Genomic DNA, 12,675 nt, shown 5'->3' on the forward strand with positions numbered 1-12,675 from the left:
GAACTAGAACTGAACTAGAACTGAACTAGAACTGAACTAGAACTGAACTAGAACAGAACTGGAAATGAACTTGAAATGAACTAGAACTGGTAGATAATTTGAACATCTCAACCTTTCAAGTTCGAAAAAGAATTTGAACATCCAATTTATAAACAATTTCCGTTCCACAGAGAAACAGAGATATCAGTTGTCATGACAACAAAAATCCTTGAAAAATTTCAAATGAAGATTTCCAAAATCATGCATAAATTCATGACTTTTTTTGTTGTTGTGCAGCAATTATTAAAACATTTCAAAAGGTGTGAAGAATTGATGATGATGTGGTGATTATTTGGTTGGTGGTGGTATGGTCAGGAATATTGAATTGTATGCAACGTAACCTCCATATACAGAGTGTGGTGTTTTCTGTCTTATTATTAATGATGTACGAAATACACACACACACACAATAAAAACCACAAAACAACTTTATTGACAGCTTGCAGAAGTCAAAGATGGTAATTGGCATTTGTAAGCGAAAAGTAAAAAAGCGAGTGGAATATGGAATTTTTGAAATTCTTTAAATTTTTATCTTCTGAATGTAAAATCTTCTGTTTATTTTATTGTTATTAATAATATAATTATTTTATATAATAATTAAATATTTTATCTTTACGTTTCTTTGCAGATTGATTGATTTTGGTACTGATGAACATGAATATGACGAAGTTCAAGATTTACCAGAAGAATCAACAACCAATAATCAATCATTACTCTATAACAGCCAAAACGACAACCAAAATATTGTCAATAATAATAACATTATTGCTGGCACATCAGCTGCAACAACAACAGGAACACATATACCAACAACTGCAGCAGCAGCATCAGCAGCTTTTATCAATAACAATAATAATTTGGATTTGCCACCGGAATTACCGCCACCAAAACAAAAAACATCTGCTGTAAATTCCAAAAATTCCAAAACGAAATCCTCTTCTAAAGCTTCGAAATCTAAAATACCACGTTCTCCTTCGTTGGCCAGTACCTTGAGCTATAATAACTTTCAACCACCACCGATATCGGGTATACCACCACAGACGCCACCACTTCCTTTGGGCTATCAAAATAAAGGAAAATCTCTTAATCCACCACCCACTTCCCCTTTGACCAATAATAATGTTAGTATTTTTAGCAGTAATCCGAGTAACAACAATAATATAATGGCTGGTGGTAGTGGTAATAGTGGTGTGGGAGGCGGCGGCGGTGGTTTAAGTGCCTCGAATGGTAATGCTCAGCGTAATAGTGCTAATATGTCGGCTAACTCTCGTCGCCCTCAGATTCAGATATCGACGCCCATTGCTGGTGAATCGCTGAAAAATTTCCAATATTTAACATTGACCGTACGCAAGGATGAAAATGGTTATGGCATGAAGGTAAGTGGAGGCATATTTTTTTTCATAATTTAAAATTTTCCGAAATAAGTTAATTTCTCATGATCAGTGAACGATTGTCATCGATCATTAGGTTAGGTTGAAAGTAGAATAACATTAGATTCGAAAAATATACATATGCCGGCCCGTTGTGCTCTCATTTTATAGAAAAAGTTGGTCGAATTATCGTTTCCTGTAGATATTTTCTTAGAATTTTTGAATCAGTCTATAGTCTATTTATATAGACTATAGTCTAGTCTATAGTCTATAGTCTAGTCTATAGTCCAGTCTATAGTCTAGTCTATAGTCCAGTCTATAGTCTAGTCTATAGTCTAGTCTATAGTCTAGTCTATAGTCTAGTCTATAGTCTAGTCTATAGTCTAGTCTATAGTCTAGTCTATAGTCTAGTCTATAGTCTAGTCTATAGTCTAGTCTATAGTCTAGTCTATAGTCTAGTCTATAGTCTAGTCTATAGTCTAGTCTATAGTCTAGTCTATAGTCTAGTCTATAGTCTAGTCTATAGTCTAGTCTATAGTCTAGTCTATAGTCTAGTCTATAGTCTAGTCTATAGTCTAGTCTATAGTCTAGTCTATAGTCTAGTCTATAGTCTAGTCTATAGTCTAGTCTATAGTCTAGTCTATAGTCTAGTCTATAGTCTAGTCTATAGTCTAGTCTATAGTCTAGTCTATAGTCTAGTCTATAGTCTAGTCTATAGTCTAGTCTATAGTCTAGTCTATAGTCTAGTCTATAGTCTAGTCTATAGTCTAGTCTATAGTCTAGTCTATAGTCTAGTCTATAGTCTAGTCTATAGTCTAGTCTATAGTCTAGTCTATAGTCTAGTCTATAGTCTAGTCTATAGTCTAGTCTATAGTCTAGTCTATAGTCTAGTCTATAGTCTAGTCTATAGTCTAGTCTATAGTCTAGTCTATAGTCTAGTCTATAGTCTAGTCTATAGTCTAGTCTATAGTCTAGTCTATAGTCTAGTCTATAGTCTAGTCTATAGTCTAGTCTATAGTCTAGTCTATAGTCTAGTCTATAGTCTAGTCTATAGTCTAGTCTATAGTCTAGTCTATAGTCTAGTCTATAGTCTAGTCTATAGTCTAGTCTATAGTCTAGTCTATAGTCTAGTCTATAGTCTAGTCTATAGTCTAGTCTATAGTCTAGTCTATAGTCTAGTCTATAGTCTAGTCTATAGTCTAGTCTAGTCTAGTCTATAGTCTAGTCTATAGTCTAGTCTATAGTCTAGTCTATAGTCTAGTCTATAGTCTAGTCTATAGTCTAGTCTATAGTCTAGTCTATAGTCTAGTCTATAGTCTAGTCTATAGTCTAGTCTATAGTCTAGTCTATAGTCTAGTCTATAGTCTAGTCTATAGTCTAGTCTATAGTCTAGTCTATAGTCTAGTCTATAGTCTAGTCTATAGTCTAGTCTATAGTCTAGTCTATAGTCTAGTCTATAGTCTAGTCTATAGTCTAGTCTATAGTCTAGTCTATAGTCTAGTCTATAGTCTAGTCTATAGTCTAGTCTATAGTCTAGTCTATAGTCTAGTCTATAGTCTAGTCTATAGTCTAGTCTATAGTCTAGTCTATAGTCTAGTCTATAGTCTAGTCTATAGTCTAGTCTATAGTCTAGTCTATAGTCTAGTCTATAGTCTAGTCTATAGTCTAGTCTATAGTCTAGTCTATAGTCTAGTCTATAGTCTAGTCTATAGTCTAGTCTATAGTCTAGTCTATAGTCTAGTCTATAGTCTAGTCTATAGTCTAGTCTATAGTCTAGTCTATAGTCTAGTCTATAGTCTAGTCTATAGTCTAGTCTATAGTCTAGTCTATAGTCTAGTCTATAGTCTAGTCTATAGTCTAGTCTATAGTCTAGTCTATAGTCTAGTCTATAGTCTAGTCTATAGTCTAGTCTATAGTCTAGTCTATAGTCTAGTCTATAGTCTAGTCTATAGTCTAGTCTATAGTCTAGTCTATAGTCTAGTCTATAGTCTAGTCTATAGTCTAGTCTATAGTCTAGTCTATAGTCTAGTCTATAGTCTAGTCTAGTCTATAGTCTAGTCTAGTCTAGTCTAGTCTAGTCTAGTCTAGTCTATAGTCTAGTCTATAGTCTAGTCTATAGTCTAGTCTATAGTCTAGTCTAGTCTATAGTCTAGTCTATAGTCTAGTCTATAGTCTAGTCTATAGTCTAGTCTATAGTCTAGTCTATAGTCTAGTCTATAGTCTAGTCTATAGTCTAGTCTATAGTCTAGTCTATAGTCTAGTCTATAGTCTAGTCTATAGTCTAGTCTATAGTCTAGTCTATAGTCTAGTCTATAGTCTAGTCTAGTCTATAGTCTAGTCTAGTCTATAGTCTAGTCTATAGTCTAGTCTATAGTCTAGTCTATAGTCTAGTCTATAGTCTAGTCTATAGTCTAGTCTATAGTCTAGTCTATAGTCTAGTCTATAGTCTAGTCTAGTCTATAGTCTAGTCTATAGTCTAGTCTATAGTCTAGTCTATAGTCTAGTCTATAGTCTAGTCTATAGTCTAGTCTATAGTCTAGTCTATAGTCTAGTCTATAGTCTAGTCTGTAGTCTAGTCTATAGTCTAGTCTATAGTCTAGTCTATAGTCTAGTCTATAGTCTAGTCTATAGTCTAGTCTATAGTCTAGTCTATAGTCTAGTCTATAGTCTAGTCTATAGTCTAGTCTATAGTCTAGTCTATAGTCTAGTCTATAGTCTAGTCTATAGTCTAGTCTATAGTCTAGTCTATAGTCTAGTCTATAGTCTAGTCTATAGTCTAGTCTATAGTCTAGTCTATAGTCTAGTCTATAGTCTAGTCTATAGTCTAGTCTATAGTCTAGTCTATAGTCTAGTCTATAGTCTAGTCTATAGTCTAGTCTATAGTCTAGTCTATAGTCTAGTCTATAGTCTAGTCTATAGTCTAGTCTATAGTCTAGTCTATAGTCTAGTCTATAGTCTAGTCTTATCTAGTCTATAGTCTAGTCTATAGTCTAGTCTATAGTCTAGTCTATAGTCTAGTCTATAGTCTAGTCTATAGTCTAGTCTATAGTCTAGTCTATAGTCTAGTCTATAGTCTAGTCTATAGTCTAGTCTATAGTCTAGTCTATAGTCTAGTCTATAGTCTAGTCTATAGTCTAGTCTATAGTCTAGTCTATAGTCTAGTCTATAGTCTAGTCTATAGTCTAGTCTATAGTCTAGTCTATAGTCTAGTCTATAGTCTAGTCTATAGTCTAGTCTATAGTCTAGTCTATAGTCTAGTCTATAGTCTAGTCTATAGTCTAGTCTATAGTCTAGTCTATAGTCTAGTCTATAGTCTAGTCTATAGTCTAGTCTATAGTCTAGTCTATAGTCTAGTCTATAGTCTAGTCTATAGTCTAGTCTATAGTCTAGTCTATAGTCTAGTCTATAGTCTAGTCTATAGTCTAGTCTATAGTCTAGTCTATAGTCTAGTCTATAGTCTAGTCTATAGTCTAGTCTATAGTCTAGTCTATAGTCTAGTCTATAGTCTAGTCTATAGTCTAGTCTATAGTCTAGTCTATAGTCTAGTCTATAGTCTAGTCTATAGTCTAGTCTATAGTCTAGTCTATAGTCTAGTCTATAGTCTAGTCTATAGTCTAGTCTATAGTCTAGTCTATAGTCTAGTCTATAGTCTAGTCTATAGTCTAGTCTATAGTCTAGTCTATAGTCTAGTCTATAGTCTAGTCTATAGTCTAGTCTATAGTCTAGTCTATAGTCTAGTCTATAGTCTAGTCTATAGTCTAGTCTATAGTCTAGTCTATAGTCTAGTCTATAGTCTAGTCTATAGTCTAGTCTATAGTCTAGTCTATAGTCTAGTCTATAGTCTAGTCTATAGTCTAGTCTATAGTCTAGTCTATAGTCTAGTCTATAGTCTAGTCTATAGTCTAGTCTATAGTCTAGTCTATAGTCTAGTCTATAGTCTAGTCTATAGTCTAGTCTATAGTCTAGTCTATAGTCTAGTCTATAGTCTAGTCTATAGTCTAGTCTATAGTCTAGTCTATAGTCTAGTCTATAGTCTAGTCTATAGTCTAGTCTATAGTCTAGTCTATAGTCTAGTCTATAGTCTAGTCTATAGTCTAGTCTATAGTCTAGTCTATAGTCTAGTCTATAGTCTAGTCTATAGTCTAGTCTATAGTCTAGTCTATAGTCTAGTCTATAGTCTAGTCTATAGTCTAGTCTATAGTCTAGTCTATAGTCTAGTCTATAGTCTAGTCTATAGTCTAGTCTAGTCTATAGTCTAGTCTAGTCTAGTCTATAGTCTAGTCTAGTCTAGTCTATAGTCTAGTCTATAGTCTAGTCTATAGTCTAGTCTATAGTCTAGTCTATAGTCTAGTCTAGTCTATAGTCTAGTCTATAGTCTAGTCTATAGTCTAGTCTATAGTCTAGTCTATAGTCTAGTCTATAGTCTAGTCTATAGTCTAGTCTATAGTCTAGTCTATAGTCTAGTCTATAGTCTAGTCTATAGTCTAGTCTATAGTCTAGTCTATAGTCTAGTCTATAGTCTAGTCTATAGTCTAGTCTATAGTCTAGTCTATAGTCTAGTCTATAGTCTAGTCTATAGTCTAGTCTATAGTCTAGTCTAGTCTATAGTCTAGTCTATAGTCTAGTCTATAGTCTAGTCTATAGTCTAGTCTATAGTCTAGTCTAGTCTATAGTCTAGTCTATAGTCTAGTCTATAGTCTAGTCTATAGTCTAGTCTATAGTCTAGTCTATAGTCTAGTCTATAGTCTAGTCTATAGTCTAGTCTATAGTCTAGTCTATAGTCTAGTCTATAGTCTAGTCTATAGTCTAGTCTATAGTCTAGTCTATAGTCTAGTCTATAGTCTAGTCTATAGTCTAGTCTATAGTCTAGTCTATAGTCTAGTCTAGTCTAGTCTATAGTCTAGTCTATAGTCTAGTCTATAGTCTAGTCTATAGTCTAGTCTATAGTCTAGTCTATAGTCTAGTCTATAGTCTAGTCTATAGTCTAGTCTATAGTCTAGTCTATAGTCTAGTCTAGTCTAGTCTAGTCTATAGTCTAGTCTATCTAGTCTATAGTCTAGTCTAGTCTAGTCTATAGTCTAGTCTATAGTCTAGTCTATAGTCTAGTCTATAGTCTAGTCTATAGTCTAGTCTAGTCTATAGTCTAGTCTATCTAGTCTATAGTCTAGTCTATAGTCTATCTATAGTCTAGTCTATAGTCTAGTCTATAGTCTAGTCTATAGTCTAGTCTATAGTCTAGTCTATAGTCTAGTCTATAGTCAGTCTATAGTCTAGTCTATAGTCTAGTCTATAGTCTAGTCTATAGTCTAGTCTATAGTCTAGTCTATAGTCTAGTCTATAGTCTAGTCTATAGTCTAGTCTATAGTCTAGTCTATAGTCTAGTCTATAGTCTAGTCTAGTCTATACTAGTCTATAGTCTAGTCTATAGTCTAGTCTAGTCTAGTCTAGTCTATAGTCTAGTCTATAGTCTAGTCTAAGTCTAGTCTATAGTCTAGTCTATAGTCTAGTCTATAGTCTAGTCTATAGTCTAGTCTATAGTCTAGTCTATAGTCTAGTCTATAGTCTAGTCTGTAGTCTAGTCTATAGTCTAGTCTATGTCTAGTCTATAGTCTAGTCTATAGTCTAGTCTATAGTCTAGTCTTAGTCTAGTCTATAGTCTAGTCTATAGTCTAGTCTATAGTCTATAGTCTATAGTCTAGTCTATAGTCTAGTCTATAGTCTAGTCTATAGTCTAGTCTATAGTCTAGTCTATAGTCTAGTCTATAGTCTATCTATAGTCTAGTCTATAGTCTAGTCTATAGTCTAGTCTATAGTCTAGTCTATAGTCTAGTCTATAGTCTAGAGTCTAGTCTATGTCTAGTCTATAGTCTATCTATAGTCTAGTCTATAGTCTAGTCTATAGTCTAGTCTATAGTCTAGTCTATAGTCTAATCTATAGTCTAGTCTATAGTCTAGTCTATAGTCTAGTCTATAGTCTAGTCTATAGTCTAGTCTATAGTCTAGTCTATAGTCTAGTCTATAGTCTAGTCTATAGTCTAGTCTATAGTCTAGTCTATAGTCTAGTCTATAGTCTAGTCTATAGTCTAGTCTATAGTCTAGTCTATAGTCTAGTCTATAGTCTAGTCTATAGTCTAGTCTATAGTCTAGTCTATAGTCTAGTCTATAGTCTAGTCTATAGTCTAGTCTATAGTCTAGTCTATAGTCTAGTCTATAGTCTAGTCTATAGTCTAGTCTATAGTCTAGTCTATAGTCTAGTCTATAGTCTAGTCTATAGTCTAGTCTATAGTCTAGTCTATAGTCTAGTCTATAGTCTAGTCTATAGTCTAGTCTATAGTCTAGTCTATAGTCTAGTCTATAGTCTAGTCTATAGTCTAGTCTATAGTCTAGTCTATAGCTCTAGTCTATTAGTCTTAGTCTATAGTCTATAGTCCTATTAGTCTAGTCTATAGTCTAGTCTATAGTCTAGTCTATAGTCTAGTCTATAGTCTAGTCTATAGTCTAGTCTATAGTCTAGTCTATAGTCTAGTCTATAGTCTAGTCTATAGTCTAGTCTAGTAGTCTAGTCTATAGTCTAGTCTATAGTCTAGTCTATAGTCTAGTCTATAGTCTAGTCTATATCAGTCTATAGTCTAGTCTATAGTCTAGTCTATAGTCTAGTCTATAGTCTAGTCTATAGTCTAGTCTATAGTCTAGTCTATAGTCTAGTCTATAGTCTAGTCTATAGTCTAGTCTATAGTCTAGTCTATAGTCTAGTCTATAGTCTAGTCTATAGTCTAGTCTATAGTCTAGTCTATAGTCTAGTCTATAGTCTAGTCTATAGTCTAGTCTATAGTTCTAGTCTATAGTCTAGTCTATAGTCTAGTCTATAGTCTAGTCTATAGTCTAGTCTATAGTCTAGTCTATAGTCTAGTCTATAGTCTAGTCTATAGTCTAGTCTATAGTCTAGTCTATAGTCTAGTCTATAGTCTAGTCTATAGTCTAGTCTATAGTCTCTAAGTCTATAGTCTAGTCTATAGTCTCGTCTATAGTCTAGTCTATAGTCTAGTCTATAGTCTAGTCTATAGTCTAGTCTATAGTCTAGTCTAGTCTAGTCTATAGTCTAGTCTATAGTCTAGTCTATAGTCTAGTCTATAGTCTAGTCTATAGTCTAGTCTCTATAGTTAGTCTATGTCTAGTCTATAGTCTAGTCTATAGTCTAGTCTATAGTCTAGTCTATAGTCTAGTCTATAGTCTAGTCTATAGTCAGTCTATAGTCTAGTCTATAGTCTAGTCTATAGTCTAGTCTATAGTCTAGTCTATAGTCTAGTCTATAGTCTAGTCTATAGTCTAGTCTATAGGTCTAGTCTATAGTCTAGTCTATAGTCTAGTCTATAGTCTAGTCTATAGTCTAGTCTATAGTCTAGTCTATAGTCTAGTCTATAGTCTAGTCTATAGTCTAGTCTATAGTCTAGTCTATAGTCTAGTCTATAGTCTAGTCTATAGTCTAGTCTATAGTCTAGTCTATAGTCTAGTCTATAGTCTAGTCTCTAGTCTAGTCTATAGTCTAGTCTATAGTCTAGTCTATAGTCTAGTCTATAGTCTAGTCTATAGTCTAGTCTATAGTCTAGTCTATAGTCTAGTCTATAGTCTAGTCTATAGTCTAGTCTATAGTCTAGTCTATAGTCTAGTCTATAGTCTAGTCTATAGTCTAGTCTATAGTCTAGTCTATAGTCTAGTCTATAGTCTAGTCTATAGTCTAGTCTATAGTCTAGTCTATAGTCTAGTCTATAGTCTAGTCTATAGTCTAGTCTATAGTCTAGTCTATAGTCTAGTCTATAGTCTAGTCTATAGTCTAGTCTATAGTCTAGTCCTATAGTCCTAGTCTATAGTCTAGTCTATAGTCTAGTTCTAGAGTCTAGTCTATAGTTCTAGTCTATAGTCTAGTCTAGTAGTCTAGTTCTATAGTCTAGTCTATAGTCTAGTCTATAGTCCTAGTCTATAGTCTAGTCTATAGTCTAGTCTATAGTCTAGTCTATAGTCTAGTCTATAGTCTAGTCTATAGTCTAGTCTATAGTCTAGTCTATAGTCTAGTCTATAGTCTAGTCTATAGTCTAGTCTATCTAGTCTATAGTCTAGTCTATAGTCTAGTCTATAGTCTAGTCTATAGTCTAGTCTATAGTCTAGTCTATAGTCTAGTCTATAGTCTAGTCTATAGTCTAGTCTATAGTCTAGTCTATAGTCTAGTCTATAGTCTAGTCTATAGTCTAGTCTATAGTCTAGTCTATAGTCTAGTCTATAGTCTAGTCTATAGTCTAGTCTATAGTCTAGTCTATAGTCTAGTCTATAGTCTAGTCTATAGTCTAGTCTATAGTCTAGTCTATAGTCTAGTCTATAGTCTAGTCTATAGTCTAGTCTATAGTCTAGTCTATAGTCTAGTCTATAGTCTAGTCTATAGTCTAGTCTATAGTCTAGTCTATAGTCTAGTCTATAGTCTAGTCTATAGTCTAGTCTATAGTCTAGTCTATAGTCTAGTCTATAGTCTAGTCTATAGTCTAGTCTATAGTCTAGTCTATAGTCTAGTCTATAGTCTAGTCTATAGTCTAGTCTATAGTCTAGTCTATAGTCTAGTCTATAGTCTAGTCTATAGTCTAGTCTATAGTCTAGTCTATAGTCTAGTCTAGTCTAGTCTATAGTCTAGTCTATAGTCTAGTCTATAGTCTAGTCTATAGTCTAGTCTATAGTCTAGCTATAGTCTAGTCTATAGTCTAGTCTATAGTCTAGTCTATAGTCTAGTCTATAGTCTAGTCTATAGTCTAGTCTATAGTCTAGTCTATAGTCTAGTCTATAGTCTAGTCTATAGTCTAGTCTATAGTCTAGTCTATAGTCTAGTCTATAGTCTAGTCTATAGTCTAGTCTATAGTCTAGTCTATAGTCTAGTCTATAGTCTAGTCTATAGTCTAGTCTATAGTCGAGTCTATAGTCTAGTCTATAGTCTAGTCTATAGTCTAGTCTATAGTCTAGTCTATAGTCTAGTCTATAGTCTAGTCTATAGTCTAGTCTATAGTCTAGTCTATAGTCTAGTCTATAGTCTAGTCTATAGTCTAGTCTATAGTCTAGTATAGTCTAGTCTATAGTCTAGTTAGTCATAGTCTAGTCTATAGTCTAGTCTATAGTCTAGTCTAGTCTATAGTCTAGTCTAGTCTAGTCTAGTCTATAGTCTAGTCTAGTCTAGTCTATAGTCTAGTCTAGTCTAGTCTAGTCTATAGTCTAGTCTATAGTCTGGTCTATAGTCTAGTCTATAGTCTTCAGAAACGGAAACAGACTCCGGTTCCAAAATGTTTCTTTGTTTTTGTTGTGATCACTATCTCCAGACTATCTCCGTAATTGACATTTTGCTATGAAACCCCAAGTCGGAAGTCTGTTTTTTTACAAATATTCCAACACATTTCTGCACTTATTGAAGTTATTAAGAGTCGTTATTAAGAACATATTTTATGTTTTCTCCAATGCATGAGCGAAGACTTAAGAACTTTAGACTGGTTTTTCCATACACATGAATTCCCTAGTGTATACATTCCACATTTTGTTAACACGCCTCCAGCATGATGAAGCATATTGTTGAATACTTTTTTTTTGGTATTTCCAATTATAATCTAGGTTAAAGATATCAAAAAAAGAACTTCCTTCACGTCCCGAACTACTCTCATTTTAAACATTTGCTTTTACACCAACTATGATGTAACCAAAAGAACGTATAAGATGTGCAAAAATTCCAAATGGAAGAAAAAAATTATTGCACATGTGAATTTGTCAACAACTTGAAATTTTTAAATTCAATTTATTCAGTTGTTCTTTTTTTTTTTTTGAAGAATCTTCATGTTGACGTTTTTGTATTGTTGCTCGATTTTCAGTTTTCAGGGTTCTGTTTTAAATTGCTGGAAATACAACAACAACCATCATGAAATTTATATCTCAAGCAAAAAATCCAAAAAATATTACTTAAACATAATAATTCGTTAAATTAACTTTTTTTGCGCGACAATGTCACGTATTGTGGTGTATGTATTCCATGAATTTCTCATATTTATTTTGTTTTACATAATTAAATTTTAACTAAATAAAAGTGAAAATATAAGAAAATTAAGTTCATTACTATAATGATTAAAAACCAATTTTTAAAAAACCAATAGTTGTACATATATATTAGGGCTGTAATTAGTTTGTAATTATTAAATTTTTGGGGGATTTAGGAAATTTTTCTTGCAATAGTTATTCACATTAAACTCGAAAAATAAACCTTGACCACAAAAGCGTCTATTTTGCTCTCTTTTTCATGGAAATTTAAGTTGAAATTATTACACATTCTACCTCCAACCAACAATTATTACAGATTCTACCTTCAGTCCTCTAGTCCTGGCCGGTCAATTGGTTGAGGTTCCTTCGGGATCCACGTATTTGCTGTGGTTAAAACCCAAATCGCGGGGAGAGAACGTTGGTTTAAGGACTGATATATCCTATACCTAATGGGTTGGATAATTCTCTCTTCGAACAGGTCTGTGTACAAAGCAGCATATGATGGATTCCTAAACCCGATCGGTATTTCTTACCGGTCGTGTAGTGGGACGCCGGTACATGCTGGGGAATTGTCAGGTTAGTATTCAATGGTTGCCTGTCATCCCGTAGAGCGATCTTTATGATCATGGGAATGGAACTGATGCGGAAATTGGTGAAAGAACGGGAAAGTCTCCATATATTGGAGATTAGTACTGATTTAGTATGCCTTCTTACGCTTCGGGGAAGTTCTTCGGTGCTGTTGCCATCTCAACAGGATATATTGATACATGCTACGCGACTAATTTGTCGGGGCAATTATTGGAATTTATTGACTTTGGAAATTCCTATTTCGTTTGTTACATTGATCGGTTCATAAAAGAGGGATCCTGATCCATTTTGTTGGGTATTTCGTTCTACCAAATATGTCTCTAGGTGCTGTTGCCAAACCAACAGGGCCATCTCAGTAGTGTGGTTGCGCGGGCTTAAAGAGGTTAAGCAATGCACTGGAATGGGTCATTAGATGATGGGGATTGCATTTTGAATAATGTAATCTTTCATGACATCATAAGGGTGGTCACCTTCCGGCTTACCGGAAGATTGATTTCACCTGATGTTGGGACTTGTCACCCCCTTCTATTGACTTTAGACCAGTGATTGCTTTTTCCTTGTCGGGGTTTGCATTGGGATTGATCCCATGCTGCCTGTCATTCCGCAACGGGATAGCTCGAGTTCT

General features: G+C 34.0%; 1 protein-coding gene across 1 annotated transcript in view; it reads left to right on the forward strand.

The window, feature by feature from the left end:
* Positions 1 to 667: 667 nt before the first annotated feature.
* LOC119610420 (homeobox protein 5-like) overlaps positions 668 to 12,675 on the forward strand; it is a gene marked incomplete at its 5' end in the record, with an annotated part of 114,260 nt that continues 102,252 nt past the window's right edge. The window contains one exon of the mRNA XM_037965605.1: positions 668 to 1,415. Coding sequence (XP_037821533.1) covers positions 668 to 1,415 — 748 coding nt within the window. The remainder of the gene's footprint in view (positions 1,416 to 12,675) is intronic.

This window comes from Lucilia sericata, unplaced genomic scaffold (assembly GCF_015586225.1).
Source record: "Lucilia sericata isolate MDLA Ls3-8-SP2 unplaced genomic scaffold, ASM1558622v1 Contig001187F_arrow, whole genome shotgun sequence".
NCBI lineage: Eukaryota > Metazoa > Arthropoda > Insecta > Diptera > Calliphoridae > Lucilia > Lucilia sericata.